Here is a 26,074-nt window from a genome sequence, read left to right on the forward strand (position 1 = left end):
GATTGACTTGCTATTTTACTAACTGCTTAAGGCAGAAAATCTACATCTGGTAAATTGTTTCTATGTATGTTTCTACAGAAATTAAGCCTTCCTGCCTTTTTGGTTGCAAAGGTAATCCTCCAATATAAGGAGAAACCCATGGAGTGCTTTCATCCCAAGTCTTTATATTGCTCTAGTGCCGCTCAGCTTTCCCAAGCAGGATGAAAACTGACAAAACTGGTCAGTTTAATTACTGCATACAGGATGCCACATATATTGAAACTGACAAAACTGTTGGCTACCTTGGTATCTGCTTCTGCTAGATAAAAGTGTGAGCAGAGGTAGACAGAACCAAGTATAAGAGAAGATCTAAAAAAAGACTGAAGCTATCCCTATTCAATAGAAGAGATTACCCTCCTTGTCAGCCAAAAGGCTCTGCCACAAAAAGAAAAGCATCAGCTGCTGGAAGGGAAAAAAAAGTGACAGGGGAGTCATACACGCCTACAAATATGAAACAGAATCCATTGACAGGACCCTACCTCGTTCCAGCAGCTCACAAAAATGGACTTTTCTCACCAGAGCACTGCCAGTGGAAGTTACAGTTGTGCCCTCTCCATGTCTCATATTAGTATCTGGCTAGCAGGTCTGTTTTTCAAGCCCTGTCTTATGATTTCAAATAAGCAGTTCCAAGCTGAGAATGCATCCTCACTGATTAAAATATTTAACTTGTATAAAACACTGCTTAAAGGGACATTCACTTGAAAAGATGTCTGAAAATTATGCATCTACTATTATTAATAAAACTCTAGGATTACTATTAAGTAACTTTTTTCAATTTACTTTGTGCATTTGACAGCACTTTATGTAACTCAGTTTCACCGTTTCCCTGAATAGTCCATTATTATGGGAGATACTAGTGAACGCTAAAGCCAAAAGACCCTTGAACATTTTTAAGATGTTTCAGGACACCCTGTTAGAAGGGTGCTTTATCATAAGCTATAATATTTATAAATTTGAATGGTTTTAAATTAATACATTTCCAATGTCCTTTACATCACTACACATCTAACTGCACATATTGCACTCTTAAGGCTTAATGCCAGAGTAGGTTTTACTCATTTTATGAGTTAGGAAGGACCCATGCTAAATGTTAAATTTGAATAGCTCCATACAATGGTGTGATTCTACTTACGACTAAATTAAAATGTCACTTTAGTCAGCTTCATATGCTTAGTGGGGTATTAAGACTCCTACAGTGAGAACATAGTGCAAACTTCTCTGAACCTGGTAGGTCATATCAGGAGAATAAGGTTAATCATAACAGTCTTCTAGAATTTGCTTTCCATGAAGATGATGGGAAGCAGTAAGAAGCTTCAACCTTCTCCTTCCACTCCCCCTGCATTAAGGAATATGAAAATTGGCATAAACATGCCTCAACACCTGTAGAATATAAAACAGGTTTGAACATTAAGCTGGGTGGAAGGAAAGCTATGATATACACAATACATATTTTTTCAGTAGTCTTGGAATTCAAAGAACCATTGGTATATTTTCAGTGCCATTAATTATCACCTATCCATGTGTGTTATTATGCCTTGTCTACACAAGAGCAATGGCTTCCTCATGTAGCCACAGCCTTAGTTCTGCCCTCAATAAATAAATGCAACATTTAATATGTTACTCATGATTGGCTGTAACCAAGGAGCAGATACATCATCCATTCCAAATACAGCCAGATCCTGTCAATTCATCTGAACAACTAATCCTCAAGAAAAATCTCTACCCAAAGAAAACCTATTTAAAAATATGTAGAGGGTGCATCTTGAAAGACATTTAAGTTACAATAAATTAATACAAAAAAAAGTTCAGAACAAGCCACCAGCCAAATATACAGCCAGCCAGAACCAAGGCATCTGGTACAAACTCAAATACCCCAAATTAATGTGATCAATTAAACAAGAAAGTAACAGATGAAAATGATTGCCAGTACAAGAAGCAGACTGACAATGCCCTAGAACCATCTGGATAAACCTGCCAGAAGAATGTGGCCTTTTCATTTCATTCAGTCCATCAGAGCTGCTTTAGGGCACAAAATCAGTTAAAGAAGTGTAACCTTGATTCAAGTTCTGTCAACCAAAAATGAAATTCATGTTGCACAATAAATGTAAATAACACGCATTACACTGTTTAACTACTAGTGCATTTATATAGTTCCTTGTACTCTGAACTAGTTTCAAATTCTTAATATTTGAAGGGGTCTGCATGGTGGGAGTATAGAATAACAGCTGTGCCCTTTTTTCAAGATTTCTTTTACACCATAAAGCAAAACCTTTCCTGCCCAAATCTGACTGTGTTTTTTTATCTTAAACATAAGGATTGCAAAGTCTCCAACCTGACCTGTTTACAGGGATGGCTGAGGATTCATGTACCGTCAGCTTTCTCAGCTCTGAGGTGACATTCAAAAATGTATTTTAAAATTGGATTTTGCCCTTTTGCTTCTTTATACATTATGAATGCATGTAAGGGTTTTTTTTTTTGCTAATTTATCTTAACATATCTGGAAGACCAAGTCTAGTCATCTTGGTTTTATTGGATGTATCTAAGCATGTTTCTGCACTTGCATCTAAGGTGCAAGAGAGCTGAATATTAAACAGAGACTTCCTCTTATTGCAAAAGTATTAATAACTGCACTTCCGTGTTTACTGCTTTGATATATGTAGGGTATATCTACACTTAAGCGTAGCACTTCAGTGTAACATTACCTACGGCAACAGGAAGGGTTCTCCTGTCAATACAAGTAGTCCACCACCCCAGGTGTTAGGTAGGTCAAAAGAAGAATTTTTCCATCAACCTAGCCGTCTACACAGGCACATAGGTTGGCTTAACAATACTGCTTCAGGGTGTGGATTTTTCACCCCAATGGACACAGTTAAATCAACCGAATTTTCTACTGTAGGCTAGGCCTAAGAAGGCCCAACATGTTTTTCAGAAGCTAGCCTGCATAATCTTTACTTTAGTAACTCAGACGTACCATTTTATTTCTTGTATAAGCATAACAAAGTTATGCTTCAGATGTTGCTTATCTAGTGTTTTTTATACACAGGTCTCAACACTGATTCATAGAAACACAGGACTGGAAGGTTCCTCGATAGGTTATCTAGTCCAGGCTGCTGCACTGAGGCAGGACCAAGTATTATCTAGACCGGGTGGGCAAACTTTTTTGGCCCGAGGGCCACATTTGGGCATGGAAATTGTATAGCGAGCCACGAATGCTCACAAAATTGGGATTGGGGTGCGGGCCCTGGGGTGGGACCAGAAATGAGGAATTCAGGGTGCGGGAGGGTTGGAGTGCAGGTAGTGGAGTGAGGGCTCTGGCTGGGGGTGCAGGCTCTGGGGTCCACGACAGTGGGACTGAGAGGTTCGGAAGGAAATCAGGGCTAGGGAAGGGATGATGGAGGGGGTCAGGGGTACAGGCTCCGAGCAGCGCTTACCACAAGTTGCTCCCAGAAGCAGCGGTACATCTCCCCTCTGTCTCCTTTGTGGAGGCGTGGCCAAGCGGCTCGGCACGCTGTTCCGTCCACAAGCGCCACCCCTGCAGCTCCCATTGACTGCGGTTGCCAGCCAATGGGAGCTGCGGGGCTGGCGCTTGGGGTGGGAGCAACATGCAGAGCCCCCTGTCTGCCCCATGCATAGGAGACGGAGGGCGGACACGTTGCTGCTTCCGGGAGGCGCACGGAGCCACAGCACGCATAGAGCGGGGCAAGCCCTGGATCCTGCTCCCTGGCAGGAGCTCAAGGGCCGGATTAAAACATCTGAAGGGCCAGATGTGGTCCCCAGGCCATAGTCTGCCCACCCCGATCTAGACCATTCCTGATATGTTTGACTAATCTGTTCTTAAAAGTCTCCAACTGCCGGAGATTCCACAACCTCCCTACATAATTTGTTCTAGTGCTTGACTACCCTTATAGTTAGGAAGCTTTTCCTAACGTCTAATCTAAATCTCCCTTGCTGCAATTTAAGCTCATCATTTCTTGCCCTGTCCTCAGTGTGTAAGGAGAACAATTTATCCCCCTCCTCTTTGCAACAACCTTCTACATTCTTGAAGACTTATGCCCCCCAGCCCCAATCTTCTCTTCTCCAGATGTAACATCCCCATTTTCTTCCCCAATGTTATCTCATAGGTCATGTTTTCTAAAACTTTAATTGTTTCTGTAGCACTCCTCTGGCTTTTCCCCAGGTTGTCAAATGTAATCTTGCATTCTTTTGTAAAGTATTACCTCGGTTTTACAGATGGGGAAACTGAAGTACAGAACGATAAAGTGACATTTCCAAGGTTATACGACAAGCCAGTGGCAAAGCCAGGAATGAGCTCTCGATTCCCTGTCAAGTGCCATATCCACTGGATCACAATGCCTCCTGCTATGACTACTTTAATAGAGTGCAGCTGTAAGGTTTTATAACAGTTTTAAAGCTTGCCTGACTTATGAAGAAAAAAAAAAGGATTAAATTTTCCTTAACATTTTCCTCCAGCAGAGCACAACTCAATTCTATTCCAACTGTTCAGATACACACATTCTGCCATAGTGCTGATGTGGTGTACTGTCAGAATATTTAACCGAAAACTAAACTAAATATAAAAGTCAAACATTTTCCAGACAAGAGTGCATTTAAAGCGTACCAGATCACATGCGTCTAAAGAGACATACTGGTAAATCAAGCACAATATGCACACTCTATGGACATCACCAGGATCAAAGTCACAAATTAATTCTTTGTACAATGTACGTATCCTTGATGGGTGTTCTAGTGACACATTCCATGTTGTAAGTCAGGTTATTCATCTTCATTCACAGAAACAAGTATTTGGCCTGAATCAAATTCCATCATCTTCATGTTTGTGGACAAGAACTTTCTTGAACAAATTGTTATTGCCCTTCTCTGATGTTAAAGTAGAAAACGCAAAATAAGAAGCACTTTATTTTAGGTTCTCTCACTGCAACTGTCACCAGATATCATCGAGCAGGATGCCAGCCAAAAGTAGAAGTGTGTGGCTAAAATACATCCCCCCACGCAAGATTTAAACCCAGCAGAAGTGCTGTGGAAGAATTTCGAATGAGGGCAGATGTTCTGAAAGGTAGCATTTTGCAGAACACCCTATGGTAGGACTAGGGCTGTGAGAACCTCAAAGTGAAATTGACCAGAGATCGTTTCAGTCACATAATCTAAGGGATTACTCAACCTGAACTTTCCTCAGTTTAAAAAAAGTAGTGAGTTGAGTAGTTTCAGATACCATATCAGTTGCCAAATCTCCCAATCAATTTTTTGTGGTATTATCCATCATTTCCTGTTCTTTAAAACAGCTGTTCATTCCCCTATTGTTGTGTGGAAAAAACACATTTAAAACAAAGGTGAAATTGCTGACTATATACAAAGTGAAATGGGATATATAAAATACTGTCAAATGCACAAAGAAAAAACTCAAAATATTAAAAACAAGTTTTTTCTTTCAGTGATATCAATCTTGTTATTTTCAAACAGTAGGTAAGTTTTATACAAGAATCTTATTTAAGTAGACTTTCAGCATCTCAGCTTGTAAAAAACAGTAATAAATTGTTTATCACTGATCAAGCCTGACGACATCTCTTTGAACTGTAATTCACTTCTGCTACATGGAAAGAATACTAAATTAAGGATTTGTTGGTAGCATAACAGGTATGTTTTTCACTTAAAGAATAACAATTTACATTTACCTAAAAACACCTGTTTTTTCAGACTGGCAGTGAAATATTAAGTACCTGTTCACTTTGGCAGTTTTTCCAAGTTATCATTTTAATGTTCAACTATTTCAGTAGTGGCATTTCAATAAACAATGTTACGTATTTCTTCAATGGAAGGCTTTCATTTTTAAAACTGAAAAGGATATTGAAACTGCGTAATCTGTGCAGCTCTGATTTCACACTTATAGCTAGAGGTTTTTTGCTTCATCCAGGTATATTTGCTCTATCCTTACATAAGACTATACTGATTTTATAAAGGGTTTAAATATATAGGACAACACAGCCTACGGCAATATAGTTATGGCATATGTGCAGGAGATATTACTGCTCATAACTGGGGGCACACACAAATGTCCTTATTTTAAATGAAGGAAAGCATTAAACTAATTAGTATTCGATAAGATTTACAAAACATGTCCTACAATAACAGCGGCCAGTCACAATGTCCTACAAAATCTCTTGGGTTATACCCATTATGTATTATAAAACAAGGAAAAGAATAGGTACAAAGCGTGTACTATAGCTAGGCTTGTCAGAGTTCAATTTTCATCTTTTTACAACTGATGGCTAATATTGAATTTAAACATTTTCTATATTTATCAAATTTTAACAGTTGCGGGAAATTTTGGGAGATCAGACAATAATAATTTAATGAGAGCAGATGCTGAGATTCAAAAAGTTAAAGCTTCAAACTCATTAAAACATCACCTCAAAATATACAACGTAAATATCTTTAAATCAAATTACATTCTCAAGAAGCATTTTTCTTACTTTGTCTATTTGTAAATTTCTATTATTGATGGAAATATTTTTTCCTTGGTTTGTGTGTACACTGTGAAATTGATGTTTATCAAGATTTACCATAAAAATCTAATCCTTCCAATCCTAACTATTACTAATACCCTATCCTTTGCAAACCCCTAAGTTTTGTTTATGTAGCCACTGACTCCAACAACATAGCTTTGATTTTCTTCACACTCACCACACAACAGATGTTAAACACAATTCACAGAATTTTAAATGCAATAAGCTTCTAATGAAGGCTCTCGAAAAGTGACAACTTTTTATAAAAAGTTTTTGTATAAAGATAGTTACATTGCCATTCATCTTTATATTGAAGTAAGGGGAACCCACCAGCTTTTGCTTTATTCTTGCTCACCTGGCTGACCTACCAGTCTTAGTAAATTAATCCAATTCTCAAGTATGCTTCACTACTAAGAAAATTTAAAAAATAGTTCTGACTAAGCCTCCCCTGATGTATTAAAACATGTTTTCACAACTAGCATGAAACACCGAGACCGCATAACAAGCAAATGGAAGGGGGAGGAATAATCTTGGCACTGTATCTCTAGAGGGCTCAGTGACGCATCTGTTGTGGGCAACAGAAAGGGGCTGCCATTTCATTCCTCCTGGAGGTTCTCTGCAGGCCTGAGCCTTCCAGACACACAAATGTGATGGAAGGGAGAGGTACATGCCAGAGCATGTCCCGTGTCCCAACAGAAGATGGGGGAAGGGTTAGTCACGTCCATCCGCCATTTTCTAAGCAGAGAAGGAAGACATGTTGGAACAAAAACACAACAAAAGAGAGCAGCCATTTCCAATGCTGCCTCCCCGGAAGCCAGCCTACACTCCCAAACACAAATCCTGCAGGAATTCCCCCTCCTCAGGGATTGCTGCATAAAGGGCTGAAATCTACAGGGCAGTAAGGGGGAATGGGGAAGGCTGGGTTGGAGAGATCCTGCTAATTCTACTGGATACACACTTTTCCACCTCCTAAATCAATCCTGAGTAAAAACACTCACCGCTTCTGTAACCATGGAGCCCCATCACAAACTGACGCACTGGACAAGAGCCCATACTGGTGTCCCACAGCTTGTTTGACTCTTACCTTATGTGTGGGATGCCAACTCCCCCTTGCAGAATCTTGTACAATTTGCTCTCGTACAGCAACTGGGGATGCCTGGCCTTCTGAGACTCCAACTTCACAGCCACTTCCTGCAGTGAGAGGGAACAGGGATCAGAGCATCCACCAAGTACAGGGGTTTAGGAGGACACAGCACTCCACTCCCACTCAGAGCTCTGCTGCAGTAAATTTTGGGAATATAGGAAAATTTTCTAGTGCTCACAACACTAGCTCAATATCCATAATATGGAGAAGCAGCAGGCTCTGCAAATAAAATCCACAGGGTGCTGATCTGTGCATAAATATCCATCCTGAAAGGGAAATTGGACTAGAAATGTTTAGTCTTCAGATCCATACAACTAATCGAGATGGGAATTGTTTCTTCGTGGCTCAGAAAAATGTGGGATGGAGAGAGAAAAAAGAAGAAAACCGAAGAGTGGGGGGGGTGTGTGGGGGTGTCCTTCTGTGTGTCTCACCATATGTTGAGTGCCAGGTAAGTGTGTGCCCCCTCAAAGCAGAAAAGATGACTGGGGGAGGGGAAGATGGCCCCCTGCGCTGCCGATGGCAAGGTACATACCCCCATTTGTTTTTCGGGGAGAGGTTCCTAACTCTACCACCCATCCCCAGGGTAAGTGGAGATCCCCCGAATCGATGTGCTATCATCCGGTAAATTTCCCCTGCGAAGGGCCGGCCAGCCTCTCTCTGGTAGCGGCCTAACCACCGCAGCGGGTCCGCGGGTCGCCCAATCTCTTGGTGAAGCCAACCACAGGGGCCTGGGCTCCCTGTGCTGACAAGACCCCGGCTCGAGGAGGGTCACTGGGGCGGGGACTCCCTCAAGGGATGAGTCCCGGGGCTCCCTGCGGGGCTACGTGGCGCCCTTACCTCCCCGTTGGTGATGTTGATGGCCAGATAGATGTCCCCGAACGAGCCCGACCCGATCTTCCGCACCAGCTTGTATTTACCCCCGACGATGAACTCGGCCTTGGAGCCGCTGCTGCTCGCCATGGTGAGGGGCGGCTCGCGGCCCTCCCGGCGCTGAGGGGAAGTGAGGTGGGGGCCCTACGCTGGAACAACGGGCCTGGGGGGGCTCTACGCCGCCTGGGAGGAGGCGGCAGCGGAGGAGGAATCTGGTCCCCGCCGCTCAGCTTAGGCCGGGCCCCTGCGGCGGGCGTCCTCCTCCGCGGCTCTGCCCTACTCCCCGGCCGGGCGCCACTACACTCTCTGCCCGCTCCAGAGATACGGGAGTGGCACCGGGAGGCTCTGGGTGTCCGAGCGCAGCTGGCACCGCCGGATCCCGGCCGCCACCGCTGGTACTTCACTCAGCAGCCGCCGCCATCTTGTATATCGCGCGGCTGCTATCACGGACACAAAATGCCTCCACTCTGCGGCCGCCGCTTCTTCACCGCGCAGGGCACTCTGGGAACGGGGCGGGGCAGCTACTGCGCATGTTCGACAGGACACAAAACGCGCAAGTGCAAGCTAAGAGGGCAGGCGAGGACGTTGAGCCAGCGCGCATGCGCATGCGTAGACGGCGTTGACTCAAATTCAATGAGCAGCTCGGCTCTTCACGCAGCGTCAGTTTCCGCAAGTGCACATGCGCACAACCCTATTCGGAAACCAGGCGGAAGGGTGAAAAGGAAAGGGTGCATGCTCGCCCGTCCTCCCTCACCTGTTCCCCCCCCCTTCAGCCTTAAAGGGCCAGTGGCCTTTCAAAATCACAAGGGGTCTCTGTCACTTGACATGGCCAACTTTGTGGGAATGGGGCCAGGGAGGGGCACGGGGGCTTTGCAGCCTGTTTCTGGCAGCCAGCCTTGTTTGGGGGAGAGCAGAGCCATGGTCCTGGGCTAGCAGTCTTAGAAATCAGTCACTCTCAGAGGGGGCCATCTGATTATGGGTGCTTCCGTTTTTGGTGACAGCTGGAGCCTGATTTTCAGAGATCTTCAGCATCTGTTGCAGCATTGAGTGCAGTTAGGGGGAGCTTCTCAATTGGTACTCAGCACTCAGCCCTGGAAAATTGGGCCCACGATGTCTCTAGCTGGCAGTATTCCTCATGCTGAGTATTCAAAAATCATGAGTCAAGCCCCAGAAAAATCACGAGCTTGGCTTAAAAATGATGAGATTTTAAAAAGTCTAAATTTTGAGTTCTTTTTTGTTTGGCATCTGTTTTTTGAGCCTCTAAGGTTAATATTTTCAAGTTGGCTCTGCAGACATGAAGGATAGAGACAATTTTTTAAATGTAAGCTGAGATCTTCAATTAATCACGTGACTCTGGGTGCTGGGGCTTTAGAAAAAAAACCAATGTCATGAGAGCTGGCATTGCAACACTTGGGCACCCAAAACCAGAGGTATCCAAAATCAGTGGCCACTTCTGAGAAGTTGGCTGCACAACTTCTTTTGCACAGCTTCTTTTTGTCCATTTCACAAACCAATCTGCTAAATATTGCTGGTTGGTTGGCTCTTTGTAAAGTGGCTGAGAGGACCCTAGGTGAAGAATACTTTGAAGATATAAAGGGCCTAAAAGTCAGACCAGGTGTAAATGGGTCCACTCCCACTGAAGTCAAAGGAGTTGCAACAGCTTACATTTGGCCCTTTTTATAAGTGGATGGATCTCCTCTAGAACCTCTTTGGAGCAGGTACCTGACTTAGGTGCATTATAAATAATAATTAATGCTTTGGGGTCACATTGAGGAAAGCAGCAGTAATGTTACATTATGCTTAAATGGAGTATTCATAGATCTGATTTTTGTACCCATCCTCTTAGTCAATTTTCCTGCTACATACCCCCTTCTTGATCTTCAGTGTGTCAATTACACCATCTTTCTAACCAGTACACACATGACCTTTAATTCACATCACCTTTTACATCAGCTCTGAGTATTGCCCAAAGTGGATTGTATCCAAGCTCTGCTGACAACTTATCAGATCCCAAATCAAATCCGAAAACCTTTGGTACATTAATGTTAAGTGCTTGACTTCATTGTATAGAAAAATAAATTCAGAGTAACATGTGGCACCTAAGGTCCCCCTGCTATTCTGAGATTCTTGCTGCAGTATCTCAGGCCCAGAAGCACAATAGGGGTGAATTAAGAATGGAGTGGAGCTGTCTTGTGTTTTTGTGCATACACAACCTCTGTTTTATCATCCTTCTTTGGTAGGTCTGACATGATTTGATTTACCTCGTAACCTTGGTTCAGCTACGAGTCTTTTTGGATTGTAAAGTGTGTAGCACTAATTGCTGGAGATGCCTTGCAAATTTCTGCCGGGAGTTCTTTAACCAGCTGCTTTGTGTCAGCCAGATATATTCTGGGTCTGCTGTTTCTTTCTGCCTTTTTAAATGTTCTTTCCTTCTTTGTCCTCTCGATCCATTCTCTGCATTATTCTTTTGCAAGAGCATGAAACTGAGAATTCCTTGTGACTCATTATTACTCACTGTCAGGATGGGCTCCATTGCGCAAGACTAAATTTGGGAGAAGATTTAGGCCTCCAGCCCTGTTGAGAAAGTACCTAGAGAAATGCAGCCAAATTATAAGAGCAGCATACATTAGATGCCAACTTGGCATGTCTCTTGCTAACTGGATCAGCCACAGAAGCTCCCTTTCAGCTCAGCTGGTGGGGTTGCTAACCACATGCTTATGAATGATAAGGAGCCTAATTTAAGGCCTTGTCTACACACAGTTTATGTATCGATTTAACCACTTTGATTAGGGCTGTGACTTTATACTGATATGGTTAAAGTGGTACAACCCCTAGTGTGTATGCAATTATACCAGTATAAAGGTGCTTATACCGGTAAAGCTTATTCCCCTGATATATCTGCAATCACACTAGGAGTTGTATATTGGTTTAGTTATTGTGGTAGAAGAACACTCTGTCAACAAGCCCTAAGTATTGGCTGTGACTATGTGATAACTCTGAGACTTGCCTAAATTCATTTGGTCTCCCCTTGTTATCTATAAGGTGGCTGCAAAGCAGGAAACCAAGAGGAATGAGAAGTCCAAGTAGGGGATGAAGCTTGCAGTTAGCAATGATCCTGAACTGCAAAGTTCAGTTCCAAACTTTCTTGTGCTTCAGGGTATTTGGATCTGAGTTTTGCTTTGGTCCCATCTCTCCCTGCAATGAAAATAAAACTGATCTTAACCAACACTGATCACATTCTGGACTAATCCACATACTTTAGAATCAGTAAGAAATAACCAAAGTTAAAGTCAACCCAAAACTCATTCCCATGTAAATTCTGTAATTGATTCTTTGCATAAGTAAGAATATCTGCACTGGTCTCTCACTGAAAGTGAATATTGATCTTGTACCAAGGAGTACGGATACATATCACAGGAGGATGGAACTGGACTTTCAAGGGCACTTGAGATGTCTCAGAACAACTCCCTCAACTCATTTCTAAATAAGGAGCTTTGTGTCCCCTATTGCCAGTGCTGTTACTGTTGATCATGATCTGCAAACAGCTCAGGAGGACTGAGAAGCACTTAAAGCTCTACAGGATTTTTAATAGCTGCTCTTGAAGGGATTTGAGCAGTTGGGAAGTTGTTTGGCTTGAGTCACATTTATTTGGAAGAGCTGGAAAAACAGGTTGTCTGATAAATAGACCATATATGGGTGTATCTGAGTGCTACTGACCTCTCTGCTCTAGATCTGCAAAATTGTGCAATGCTGCCATCTGATGGCTGAAAAGTTACTGTTATTATTACTGTTTAAAACTAACACTTACATAGGTGCTGGAACTTGGGTGCTGAGGGGCGCTGCCACAGCCCCTGGTTGAAGTGGTTTCCATTATACATAGAGTTTACAGTTTGGTTCAATGGCTCTCAGCACCCTCACTATAAAAATTGTTCCAGCACCCCTGAATATTTATATTACAGTGGCACCCAGAGACTCCAATCAGGATTGGAATCCCATGAAGACCACTGTCTCTGCCCTGAAGAGCTTACAATCTAAGAAGTATCATACTTGGATAGGGGGATATGATGAAACATACACAATTTATAATATACATATAGACATTTGTTATTTTTTCTCTTGATAATTTTAAATATATAAGGTAAATGCCAGTTATCCCCATCTGTCCCTCAAGCTAACTTCTTACAGGCATCACAGCAGAGAGAGGTTTTGAAAGATTTGAAAGAGGATCAGTTCAGGAAGGATGTTCTGGGCATAGAGGGCAGCCAGGAAGAAGGCACAGAGATGTGTGTGAGAAGCTGACGAACATGCTGGAATGGAGGAAGAGTCATGCAAGAAGAGACAAGAGCAGATACATTTGGTGAGTAGAGCTCTGAAAGGCCTTGAAGGTGAGGACAAGAAGGTTAAACTTGATGCCATGAAACCAAGGGAGCCAGTGAGGAGATTCAAAGGGAACTTGGTCAAAACAAAAAAGATGATCTTAACAGCTACATTTTGTACGGTGATATGGGTCTTAGGGAGGCCACAATAGCGAAGATGGGATATGATGAAACCTGAATGGGAGTTTTGGCTGTCTGGACAGAAAGAAAATAGATCTATTTATCTGTCTATGCTTCTAGTTAGCAAAGGCATCAACATCAATACAGTCATCTCCTTTTGATTCCATACACACACAAACATATGCATTGCCCACTATTTAAACATACACATGCACACACATACGCTTTCCATGGACATGTGCACACAAGATCACAGGGACAATTCCACCATGTCACTCATGCATGAGGCTCAAGGAACATCGCAGAATGTATGTAGGCTTGGAAGGATTCAACTTTTATCAGGGAATGTCAATTTCTCTGCACACACACACACACACACCCCTGCAAAAATATTTCCATAGATAACAACTGAAATTTACAAATAGGCAAAGGAAGAAAAATGCTGCCTGAGAACTTATTAGAATTTGATTTACGGATATTTATATTGTGTATTTTCACATGTGATTCTGACAGTTGGTTTTTAACAGTTACAAAGCTTTAACCTTTTAAATCTCAATGTCTACTGTCTTAAACAATTACTTTCTGATTCCCCCCAACTTTCCTACAGCTGTGAAAATGGAAATCGATAATAATAAAAAAATGTTTAAATCCCATAATTTTGCACAACTGAAGATTTAAATTGATACAAATTGGAAAAAATGCTTAAAAAATCAATATTAGCCATCAAAATTATTTTAAAAAATATATAATTCTTCCAAGTCTAGATGTATGATACTGAAATGACCTCAGCTCATATCCTGTTTCTACTACTGTTCTGTCCACATTTTAAATGCCAGTTTTCAGATTTGGGTCGTGGCAGTTTATGAGCTGTACTTGTGTATGTATCTTTCTGCAATAGCAAGAAGGTAATATTTTTCTCAAGAACAAGAAAGAGAAATTAATTTCTGGATGGGCAGGAGTTCAACACATTTAGTGAATGGGATTAGTAAGGACATAGGATCTGAATGAAAATCATAGAGCTATCCATTCAGGTATCCCACGCCTTACCCATATCAGATCAGATCCACAGGTCCATACAGTCCTGTATCCAGCTCTGGCACAATGTATCAGACTCAGAGGCCTAAGCTGGTATTCTGCCCCTTGCCATATAAGATCAGATCCACAGGTACATCTAGTATGGTACCCTACCTTCTGCCATACTGGATTAGACCCATTGATCCATTTACTCTGGAATCCTACCTCTAGTAGTGACCAATCTCCGATACCTCAGAGGAAGATGAACACTCTTGATAATGCACCTTTCCAGCTGTCAAGCCCAATAGGAGAAATAGTCTCTTTCCGGCTTTTCCATGGATAAGCATGGCCAGGGATGAAAGTAATCATAAATTCTTACCAGTACGGGGGCCGGCTTCGGCCCCCGGAAGGGGTGGGGCCTCTGGCAAACGGGGCAGGGCTGCAGGTCAGCCTCCCCCAGCCAGCCCATCTACGCTGCCTGGACCCCGCTGGCCGGGGCTCCGGTGGCGATTTAAAAGGGCCTAGATATCCAGCTGCTGCTGCGGTAGCAGCAGCCAGGCCCGGGAGCTCCGAGCCCTTTTAAATTGCCAGCCCTGGGCAGCTGCCCTTTTGCCCCCCTGTCATAAATATAAAGAGAAGGGTAAACACCTTTAAATTCCTCCTGGCCAGAGGAAAAACCCTTTCAGCTGTAAAGGATTAAGAAGCTAGGATAACCTCGCTGGTACCTGATCAAAATGACCAATGAGGAGACAAGTTACTTTCAAAGCTGGAGGTGCGGGGGGGAAACAAAGGCTCTCTCTGTCTGTGTGATGCTTTTGCCGGGATCAGAGCAGGAATGCAGGTCAGAACTCCTGTAAATAGTTAGTAAGCAATCTAGTTAGGTATGCGTTAGATTCTGTTTTGTTTAAATGGCTGATAAAATAAGTTGTGCTGAATGGAATGTATATTCCTGTTTTTGTGTCTTTTTGTAACTTAAGGTTTTGCCTAGAGGGATTCTCTATGTTTTGAATCTGATTACCCTGTAAGGTATTTACCATCCTGATTTTACAGAGGTGATTCTTTTACTTTTTCTTCTATTAAAATTCTTCTTTTAAGAACCTGATTGTTTTTTCATTGTTCTTAAGATCCAAGGGTTTGGGTCTGTGTTCACCTATGCAAATTGGTGAGGATTTTTATCAAGCCTTCTCTAGGAAAGGGGTTGTAGTGCTTGAGGGGGATATTTTTGGGGGGAGATGTTTCCAAGTGGGCACTTCCCCTGTTATTCTTTGTGTAACACTTTGATGGTGGCAGCTTTTAACCTAAGCTGGTAAGAATAAGTTTAGGGGGTCTTTCATACAGGTCCCCACATCTGTACCCTAGAGTTCAGAGTGGGGAAGGAAACTTGACAGCCCCCGTCGGTTGCCCGGGGGGGCAAAAGGGGCAAGCAGCGCTTTAACGTCGTTGTCCTTTTTGCCTCCCCCATCGGCAGCCCTGCCGCTAGGGTCCCTACCGGAAGGGCCCCGACGGATGGGGGAAGGGGCAGCAACGTTAAGGCACTGCCACAGCAGTGCTTTAAGATGGGCTGTGTATGGGCTGGTACCGGCATCTTAATGGTACGCCGTATCGGCCCATACCAGCTCACTTTCACCCCTCAACATGGCCTATATTGTGGAGTCTGGTCTTTAGTTTACAGAGCTATGAATCAAAAATCCATCCAGGCCTTTCAGAAATGCAGCCACAGCCTCTACATCCATGTTCTCACTCTGCGACTTTGAGAAAAATCGTGAGTTACACAAATGTTAATAACATTTGCACAGCCTGTCAGTATCAGAAAGAAAATGAATTGATGAAAACTTCTGGCTTTGGATTTCTTTTTGAAACCACAGGGAGCATTAGCGGCATTGTAAATGTGAGTTGCAAGGTGATTTGTACTGTGTGTCAGAGGAAGATGGACAAGTCTGATCAGCAAAAGAAGCCTGCATTCCCAGCTTCAAAGGTGGTTTTGCAAAAAACTGAGAGAAAAAAAGTAATTGCTTAATTCAAACGTAAAACTGGAAACTATCAGCCTACACACCCTCATCAACAAAATACGATAAAAAAATTGCCTGAGACAAATCAATCGGATGGAACCCTAGAAGTGTAGGACTGGAAGGGACCTCGAGAGGTCTTCTAGTCCAATCGCCTGCTCTCAAGGCAGGACTAAGTATTATCTAGACCATCCTGGTCCAACCTGGTCTTAAAAACCTCCAGGGATGGAGATTCCACAACCTTCCTAGGCAATTTATTCCAGTGCTCAACTACCCTGACAGGAAGTTTTTCCTAATGTCCAACCTAAACTTCTCTTTCTGCAATTTAAGCAGTCACCCCACCTTCTGCAAGTCACCCCACCTTGCTCTAGGCTGGATCTTTGCAGACTGGCTACTACTGCACGCTTCCCTACAGAGTACCCTCGCCAGCAAGCAGCACCAGTAAGGTAAACTACTGAGAATGTAAAAATTTATAATTTTAACACACTTTTCAATACACCACACTTTTTAGCCTCAGCTCTTTAATATTTTCTCTGTTTAAAGCTCTGAGATGCTCTAAGTCTCGTGTATTTCATTGTTTTGTGAGGGGCAATGAAGCAAGGAAGAGATGTTTACATCTGTATCACCAGATAAAGCAAAAGAATAAATCCCCTTTCTTCTCTCTCCATTAGATACACTGAACTTCCTGCTTTGTTGAGAACCATTCTCATACAATTAGCTCAATATCACCTTGATCCCAGCACTGCTCACACTTCAGTTGTTCTTTCTATGCAACTGAATGTCCCCAAAGCTTTTAATTTGATCCCAGGGTAGGGACGGGGGGCTGTGCACACCATAATGAAACAGCTGTTCTATACAGTACAGATCTAGCAGCATACTTGCAGTAGTGCTGGTGAATCTGTCACTGTGAAGTCAGAGAGAGAGAGGGAACAGATCCTCCTTCTGGGCAGCAGGGATATCCCCTGCTCTTGCCAAATAGCATTAGGGGGGAAGCCTTTCATTGACAAGCTACATCATGCAGTGATCTGAAAGGTCAGAGTGTCAAGCACATCTCCTCATGGGTGGCCTGTGAGTGCTGATAATGGGGTGTTTAACTTCTGAGCCCCCTACTGGGATTCACTCTTGCTGCTGTTGGCAATAGGGGCTGGGACCCAGTGTCAGAGAGGAGAGTCTAGATTCAATTTTGCTAGACTACTGTTTTAACATCAGAGCTAGGGTGGAGCACTTCACCAATAGCATAACGATTACAAAGACTTTGAGACAGAATCTGATCTCAGGTATGTCAGTGTAAACCTGATGCAAGTCCAGTGAATTACTCAAGGTTTACACTGATGTAAATGAGATCAGGATCTGCCCTTTTGTCCTTGTATTGCTCCTGCCATTTGAGGATCTCCAATCACATTATGACTTTTCATGAATTTAACTCCACAACAACTTTATGAAGTAGAAAAGTACCTCATTTCACAGAACCTGCGGGCCCCAGCATTTGAGGGGAAAGATTTTCAAAGGCACAAAGGGAGCCTAAGCCTTATGTGATTTGCCCAAAGTCACACAGGAAGTCATTGGCAAAGTTGGGTATAAATCTCAGATCACCAGACTTCAAGTACCTTGGTCTAGTTATTAAATAACACTGCCTCTCCATCTGACTGGTGGGTTAAATATCAGGTTGCAGAGACCCAATCATGGGCCGTAGAGCCTATTTGATGCAGTGAGGAAAGGTTGTTAATACAAGAACAGTAACATGGCTAACATCTACGTGCTTCTGCATTAGAGACGGCACTGTGTTATTGGCACTGCTACAATATTTATGCATCAGATTAGATCTGGATGAATGGTTTTGCAGACTCACTGGGATATTCATTTCAGGACACCCATTCTGCCTCAGCATCTCAGTGCTTTCCCAACTGCCCATGCTGTTATGTCCAGAGCATGTCATTGAGACAAGGGCACAACTTCCAAGGGCGCCCTTCTGAGCAGGGTGGCCAGGTCTGTAGCTTTTCTATGACCTTCAGCTGGGGGCTTTTTACAGCAGAGAGTAGGCCATTTACTGGTCTATTTTTAGAGCTGCTCACAGCTTTTTGGGCTGCTGCTGTAGACAGGAATCTTGCGCTGCTAGGGGCCAAATCAGACACACATCAGCCAAGGGCAAGACACCGGGACATAACCAGAGGTAGCATTATTGCTCTGATAGCCACTAGCAGGGCTCAGACACCCAGAATATAGGGCTGCTGAAGTTATTGACAGGATGTAAAGTTCAGCAATCGCCCCCATACAGTGGCTGTTACATTCAATGGGCCAAATTCTGCTTCTGATCCATGTGCCCCAACCCTGACCTGGAGATTAATACAACAGATCCTTGCTAGAGTAAGGGGAGTTAAGTATCTGTGGCCCATTCAGTCACTGGGCTGTCTGCTGAGACTGTCAGCAAAGGTGTCAACTGGTGCCACTGTGATGGCGGTTTCTAGTGATCCTATTCATGGTGTGGGGAGCTATTCAGCATGAGTAAAGGTGGAAGAATCAGACCCTAATTCTAACCAGGAAAAAGGTCTGGAGAGCTCAATGAAAGCCTCTGCCAGTGTGAAATGGCAGTAAAAAAGAAAGTGTCAGGGTGTATAAGAAAGGGGACAGGAAATACTGCTCGAGATATTCTAATGCTATTGGATAAATCCAGGGTACACCTTCCCCTGGCTGGAATAGCGTGTTAGTTCTGATCAGCCCATCTTAAAAAAGATATGGCAGAAATAGAGCGGGTTCAGAGGCAGGGAGTAGTAACTAGATGCCTGGAGAGGCTTCCCTAAGAAAATAAATTGACAACTCTGGGACTATTTTTGAGAGGAAACAAAGAACAGGGAGCATCAAAATAAGGACTGGAATAGAGAAGGCAAATTTGTTGCCCTCTCAATATAAAAACAAAGCGATGTTCAATGGAAGGAAAAGGCAGCAAACTTAAAACTAATACAAGAAAATCGTTTTACACAACCCATAGTAATCTGTGGAGCTCACTGTCACAACAGATCACTAAGGCCAAGAGCCAAGTATCAGAGTATGGGAACAGCTCCACGGAAGTCACTGCAGTGGTGGATGTGACCCAGAGTGTTATTCGTTCATCTTTTCATAAACACTGTATCATCCACCTTGTTTTATTAAAAAATTCCCTTCTAACATATACTAAAAAATTAAGACAGCAGCTACTAAATATGCTCAGCAAAATGCAACAGAATGTGCTCATTTAAAACATCCTGTAGTGATTCTTAAATGCTGAGCTATAGCGAGGATATCCACAAAGACTACACTACTGTATATCACCAAATTAGACTACCAAAACCATCCAGTTAACTCACACTGTCTAGGTGTGTCAAGGCTAATTCCCCACTCTGGCACTTCGAGTGCAGAAGGTGGAGGCCTGCAAGGATTCCAACAATTAATAGTGGCCACTCCAGGCTTGTATTAAACTCCCAAGGTTACAGCTTTTCTCTGACCTTGGACTGGTAGATACTGCCATCACCCAAGTGCAGAACCCCTTTGAGAACTCAGGAAGGCACACTTGGGAATTCCTTCCTGTGGGGTACCCTCAAGCCCTTTCACACACACACACCCCTGCTTGGAAGGGCTGAGAAAGAAAAAAACAAGAAGAAGAAATCAGCTGTGGTCACCAGATAATTAAACAACATGTGCACAAACCTCTTAAGACACAAAAAAACAATTCTGTTTTTTAAAAAAGTAAATTTTATTAATAAAAACAATACACCTGGGAATTTAGGCATTTGCTAGATTTAAAAAAAAAAAAACTACAAGGATTAAGCATCTAGAATAGCTTTCTTGAGGTCCAGTTTAAAGGTTACAAGCAAAACAAAAGGACCTGGGTTTAGCATAGAGGAGTCCACAAGCCATAAAGAAACACAAGGAATAAACCTAATTGCGTCTTCCTAGACATTTCCTGATCTACTTACATATCTCGGGTTTTAAATGAGTAGTTTCTAGGTATGATACTGATGGTTTTTTCATACCTGGCCCAAACTCTTACAGCAGAGCTCTATTTTGTTTGCCTCTCCCCAGGAGAACAACAACAGAGAGACAAAGGGGAGTCTTGTTTCAATTTTAAAAAGTTCTAGCCTTCCCATTGACTCTTTTGGCCAGGTGCCCACTCACTTCCTTTTACCTATGCATAATAGTGAGACTCTTTAACCCTTTACAGGTAGAGCAATTAGAGAATAGCTACTGTGAGGGATTTTATAGCTACTGGCTGGGTGGGTGTCCATAAAAGGGAGCTACCCTACCCCTTCATTTATCACAGGGTGTCTTCTTGTAACAGAGAATCCCTCTCAATCCATTTGCTTATGCCCAAGGGCCCAATCTAGCAAAGCCATTAAGACTAGAGCTGGTTGAAAGTCGGAATTTTCATTCTGTGGGAAATTCCAAAATAAAAAATAAAGTTCTGTTTAGAAATGTAAATAGAATTTCGAAATTCCCTGCAAAAGGGAAAATCTGGAAAAAAAAATCAGTTTGAAATAATCAAAACATGTTGTTTAAAAAACTTCTAAGTGAAATTGAGCCTGAGCTTCCGGCTCAACTGTGGTTCCCAGAACTTCTAGGATCCTGACTCCCCATCAGGCTGCTGAGGAGCCGGGGCGCTCAGTCTTCCAGTTCTGTGGCTGGGAGCCTGGAAGCCTTGAGAGCCCCCAAAGCCTTTCAGGCTCTTGGGTCCGGAGCAGAGACCTTGAAGCCATAGGGCAGTCCGCATAGTGAGACTGCTCAGAGCTGCAGGCCCCAGAGCTGGTGGATTTCTGATAGAGCCCTGCCCGTGTGTGGTTCATGTTTTTGTGAAATATTTCAAGTTCAACAAACAAATTGGCATTTTCCAAGGAAACCGTTTTGTTGAAAAATCCAGCTTTAGTTCAGTGGGACTACTCACATGCTTCTATTCTATATTGGTTCTCTGATCTCGCTAATCACCATAGTATCTGAACACTTGCTTAAAGTTAAGCATGTGCTTAAATGCTTTCCTGCATTTAAGCCTTAGGTCTTATGTACACACAAAAGTTGTACCATTTTAATGACACCACTGTAACTAAAGCGGTACAATCCCTCTAATGTGGACACAGCCATATATCTATAAAACAGTGCTATATTGGTATATCCTTATATATATATCCTGGTATTCCTGAATGGGAAGCACAATAAGCAATAGTGGTACAAGCACTTTTACACTGTTATAACTGCATCCACTCTAGGGGTTGTACCAGTATAATTATTTCATTAAAAATTACAAACCAGCCAACATGGTTCTACCAGTATAAACAGTGTATAGAACAGGACTTAGTGTGGATATCTGCTCCCTGTCCAGATTGATTACCAGTGTCAATCTCTTGTTCTAAAGATGAAATCTAGAAATTAACCTAAACATTTAAAGTTCTTAAACATTAAAAAATGAAATGTAGAAATTAATCTAAACATTAGGCTTTAACAAGTGTAAAGATAATTAAAAGTTCATAGTAGAGCTTTTTCTCAATGCAGTTGTTCTCTTTAATTGCCTCGAAGCTGGATTTACATAATTTCAGGGAGTTTGAAAATGAAAGTTTGCACCTTACCTTTTCTTAAAGGTGATTTGCATATTGTTTTAAAATAGTTTCACAATAAAGGTCATATGTTCACTGTGCCAAACAGCTGCAGACAGGAAGGCATTCATAATTTTGTTAAGTTTTCATTTTGGGTTTGCAAAGGTTGTTTCCATCATTCTTTTCTACCCCAGGTTTGCTCTCTTTGGTTCACAATTACTTAGCTTTGCTACTGAGCTCTTCTTTCTTTCTTTCCTTTTTTACATTTTTAAAGCACATTAAAACCCAATTAACAAATTTCATCAAATTAAGCTTGATGGCCCGCAGACTCAAGGCTTCTGTTTAGCCACAGAACAGGTACAAGAACACATAGTATCAAACAAGCTTCACTCACATACGGTCACTAGCCCAGTCTATAAGCCTCAACCATGGCTTGGCAATGTGCAGGTGGTTTTAGGACTGATCTCTTTGTAATGCAAGTGCCACTGTCATAGTCCCCTTCAGTGAGGGGAAGCCAGATATTTTCAAATACTGGACACAAATGTCTTCAATTTCCAGGCTGATATCTAGAAATCGCAGAGATGGGCCCATCAGAAGTGTCATAAGCAGACAGAGAGAGTCACTGCAGGCCACTGTGTTTGGGATCATTCCAGATGGAGACCAGAAGACAAAATAGGATCTTCATCCTCTTTCCCCTAACTTGTCTTCAAGGCCATGTTGAGTTTATGCCAAAACAGCGGAATCTCCTTCTCCTCCTGGGGCCACGTGAGATATGTTTTCTTCACCAGCTTTCTCATTCTGCGGTAGGGTGATAGACTATCACTGGGGATGTGTTCCAGGAAAATTAGGACCAGGACATCCATGTGTTCATCAAAGAGGCGAAAGCTGGCCACCTGCATCTCCTTAGAGCACCACTCACTTTCCAGGTAATGGTGGGTTATGACACAAATGGTCTTCCTGCTGGCATAGATGTTCTGCACAATGTTCTTCAGGATGCACTTCCCTGGTTCAAAGTCACGGTGGTGCAGACATAGCCTCCAGTGGTATTTGTCTTCCAGTGTGGGAAGGAGCTCATTGATCACCCACTCCTGGTCATGCGTGTTGTAGGAGACAAACGCGTCATACTCGTATTTTTTATGTTGCCTCATCCTTTAGTAGCTCTTGTCATGAATATTGGCAAGGAGCAGGTGATAAGCATAAATCCCCTGCCACCTCCAGGGAAAAAAGATGCAGGCTATCATCAGTAAAATAATTGTGGTTGTATTCGTAACAAACAGAATAAACTCATGGTCGACTGTGCAGGAGGAGGTGTGAAAGGCCCATAGTTTCCTTCCCTTATTGGCAAGTGGGAAAGCACAGGTGTACTGGTAGAAATAGATCATCTGAGTTTTTAAGTCATGAAGAGACCAATTGAGGAACATTTGGTTAGCACAAGAACAAGTGAAAGGATTTTGTCTAAGATCCAAAAAAGTAAGGTAAGATAAAGCCCTTATGTGCTTAAGTTCAATTACATTTAGTTTGTTTCCAGACACTGAGTATGACTAGCTTAGAAAAGTTTACTTGGAGAACAAAATCAAGGGACTGCAGCCCTATTTTACTGAGATGTAGCTCTCTCAGCTTCGGTACAGGCTGGAACAGAGCTGGGCTAATGGGACTGATTGGATTTGAGCAACAATCCTGTTCAAGCATAGGGGTGTAACTAAAGGTGGCTGGATCCAAATTAGTGACGGGCAAGTTGCCAGCATGGATTCTCACTATTGATTCCAACCCTTGCAAGAAGTTAGATGGGAAATTCAGAAGCCCATTCCGATGTTGGTTGTTCAGAGAGAGGTATTTTAAGGACTTCAGGAGAATGAAGGGAGGGTTGTCAAGTTCTCCAGATGTCTCATAGGGGATGTAATTTTCAAAAAGCTGAAGATCAACCAATGAGTTTACTCCCTGGAAGATGCCTTTCTGGAAGGTTTGCTTGGTGATCTTATTTGTGGCAAGAAGCAGTGTCTGAAGGTGGCTCAGACCTTCAAAGGCTCCGGGTTCTATTGTGCTAATTTGGTTGTCCAGCAGGCTGAGAAACTGCAGAGAAGTCAGATTCCTAAAAGTTTCTTTCTTGATGGAGCTCATCTTATTTCCTGTTAGTTCCATTTTTTCCAGCTTCCCTAAACTATCTGAAAAAGGTTTGAGATTTCCAAAAGGAGGTTCATTCCGATATTTAATTCCAACAAATTGTGTAGATCCGAAAACAAATCTGAGCTGATCTTAGTGATTCTGTTTCCAGTTAGATTGAGGTGCTCCAGGTTCTTTAGATTGGCAAAGTCATTTGGGACAATTTTCCTAATTTGGTTAAAGCTGAGACCCAGACTTTTCAGAGACGTTATATTCGAAGTTGCATTTGGTACTGCAGCGAACTCATTGTTTGCCAGGGAAAGACTCTGTAAAGAATTCAGGGGCTGAAAAGATATACACGGCACCACTTTAAACCTGCTGTGTGTCAGATCCAAATGCCATAAATGAGTGCAGTTTTCAAAGACAATTCCTTTAATGCTTTCAAATTTATTGCCTTGTAAGTTAAGAGTCTTGACATTTCGGTGCCAGAGGCATACTTTTTCTATGATATTGTCAGAATCAGTCAAGTTCAACTCATTTAGGTGGATCTCCTCTAGCAAAGAGCAATTCAGTTTTTGGACCACAGCCAATATGTCTAGTGGTGTCATAAATATTCCTCCTAAATATAATCTCTTTAACCCTTTCAGGAAACAAGGGTCTTGTATAATCCATGTAATGTGGTTATGGGTGCCAGAGAAAGATAAATCCAGTGAAAGAAGTCTATACAAAGCATCAGTTGCAACATCAATGAAAGAGATTGGGTTATGGGATGCATCCAGTTCACGAAGCCACATGGGCACATTTACAATATCTTTGGTAGTGAAATTTGTTATATTGTTCTCTCTTATGTGCAGCTCTTCCAAAGATTTTACCTTAAACACAACATCCAAAGCATTCAGAGAATGTAACTTGTTTGATGATAAATCAATTACCTTTAACTTCATCAGGTGGGCAAAGGCAGATGCCTCAATCCTGTCAATATTATTTTCCCTAAGTAGCAAGACTGTAAGGTTCCCCAGCCCATCAAACATAGAGCTGGAAAGAACTCTCAGCTGGTTTGAAGTGAGGTTCAAGATCTTTAGGCTGCTTGTGTGAGTAAAAGTGCCTTCTTCAATTAGATGAATTTGGTTCTGAGAAACATTCAAGACTTGCAACAGACTCAGTTTGCTGAAGTCGCTCTGCCTCAGGCTTGCAATCTGATTCTCAGACAGATCTAAGTTGTTTACATTCCAGGGAAGATGACTTGGGACTCGAGGCAAGTTCTGATGATAGCACAGCACCTTTATCATTTTGCTCCACTGTTCATGGACCATACAGTTCTGCAGTGAGTAAGGAGTCACTCCTTGGACTTGGCTGTAGAAAATCAAGGCAGAGAAAAGCTGCAGGAACAACATCTCTCTAACTCCTGATCGCTCCTTAGTTCAAAACCAAGAAGAGTCGTAGTGAGGAGAAAGCTGAAAGTGAAATTAGTGCTCTTGTATAATCAGGAAAAGTCTCCAAATGCGGAAGAGAAAAATCCTCATGTTGCATATCACTATTAATAAAATATTGAGGTCTCTGTTTTCAGAAGAGCTGGAGTTAGTTGTGTTAGGGGGCTTATTCCTTCACCCACTTACTTCCCTGGTCCTTCTCGCATGAACAGAGAGCAACAATACCCGAAGTCCAAAGGTGCAAACAATTCGATGTTTATTGGGGTGAACTTCCAGCAAGCATGATTCCAGTTTCCTTCCTTAGTATCCTCCTTCCCAGCTCTGACACCACAGAGCCTTACACCTGTGTCCCTGTTCCCATTCCTACCCTTAGCCAAACATGATTCCAACTTCCTTACTCCCATTCCCTGTTCCCATTTCCCCCTTTAGCAAAACATGATTCTAATTTTCTTACCCCCATTCCCTGCTCTCATTTCCCCCACCCACATACCCACCCACACCCAGTCACTTCCTCATTGACTACAGATTATATAGTAAAACTTGAGTTCTGCTTAGCTATACCTTAACCAATCATTTTCCTGAAATTTAACTAACCAATCCTAACATATTGTAACATGATTATGTAACCAATTATATCCCACCACCTTAATTAGTTTACACCCAGCAAAATTAATTATACAGCAGACAGGAACAATCACAGAACCAGACAGAGATTATACAGACAAACAATAGCAAAGTGGGAACTACAATAACAAGACAACACAGAAGTGAGGATTTCACATCCCAGCTATTTATAAGTGAGTTCTTGCCAGACAGGATGCTATCAAACTAAGTTTCCTTTTACATTTTCTAGGCACTTCCCTTTCTCTGGAGGTGATAGGAATACAATCCTGTCCTGA

General features: G+C 42.5%; 1 protein-coding gene and 1 pseudogene across 8 annotated transcripts in view; both read right to left on the bottom strand.

Annotated features, from left to right (window-relative positions):
- Positions 1 to 9,082, bottom strand: part of CSNK1A1 (casein kinase 1 alpha 1) — a 52,130-nt gene extending 43,048 nt beyond the window's left edge. For 5 of the 8 annotated variants that reach the window (XM_073355840.2, XM_073355837.2, XM_073355836.2 and 2 more), the window contains exons 1-2: positions 8,542 to 9,082; positions 7,645 to 7,751 (exon numbers count right to left, since the gene is read on the bottom strand). In XM_073355840.2, coding sequence (XP_073211941.1) covers positions 7,645 to 7,751; positions 8,542 to 8,664 — 230 coding nt within the window. In that variant the 5' untranslated portion in view covers positions 8,665 to 9,082. The remainder of the gene's footprint in view (positions 1 to 7,644; positions 7,752 to 8,541) is intronic. The other 3 variants (XM_073355843.2, XM_073355842.2, XM_073355838.2) reach the window with 1 other exon arrangement.
- Positions 9,083 to 22,289: 13,207 nt separating this feature from the next.
- LOC140916507 (uncharacterized) lies at positions 22,290 to 25,139 on the bottom strand (annotated as a pseudogene).
- Positions 25,140 to 26,074: the final 935 nt, after the last annotated feature.

This window comes from Lepidochelys kempii, chromosome 8, assembly GCF_965140285.1.
Source record: "Lepidochelys kempii isolate rLepKem1 chromosome 8, rLepKem1.hap1, whole genome shotgun sequence".
NCBI lineage: Eukaryota > Metazoa > Chordata > Testudines > Cheloniidae > Lepidochelys > Lepidochelys kempii.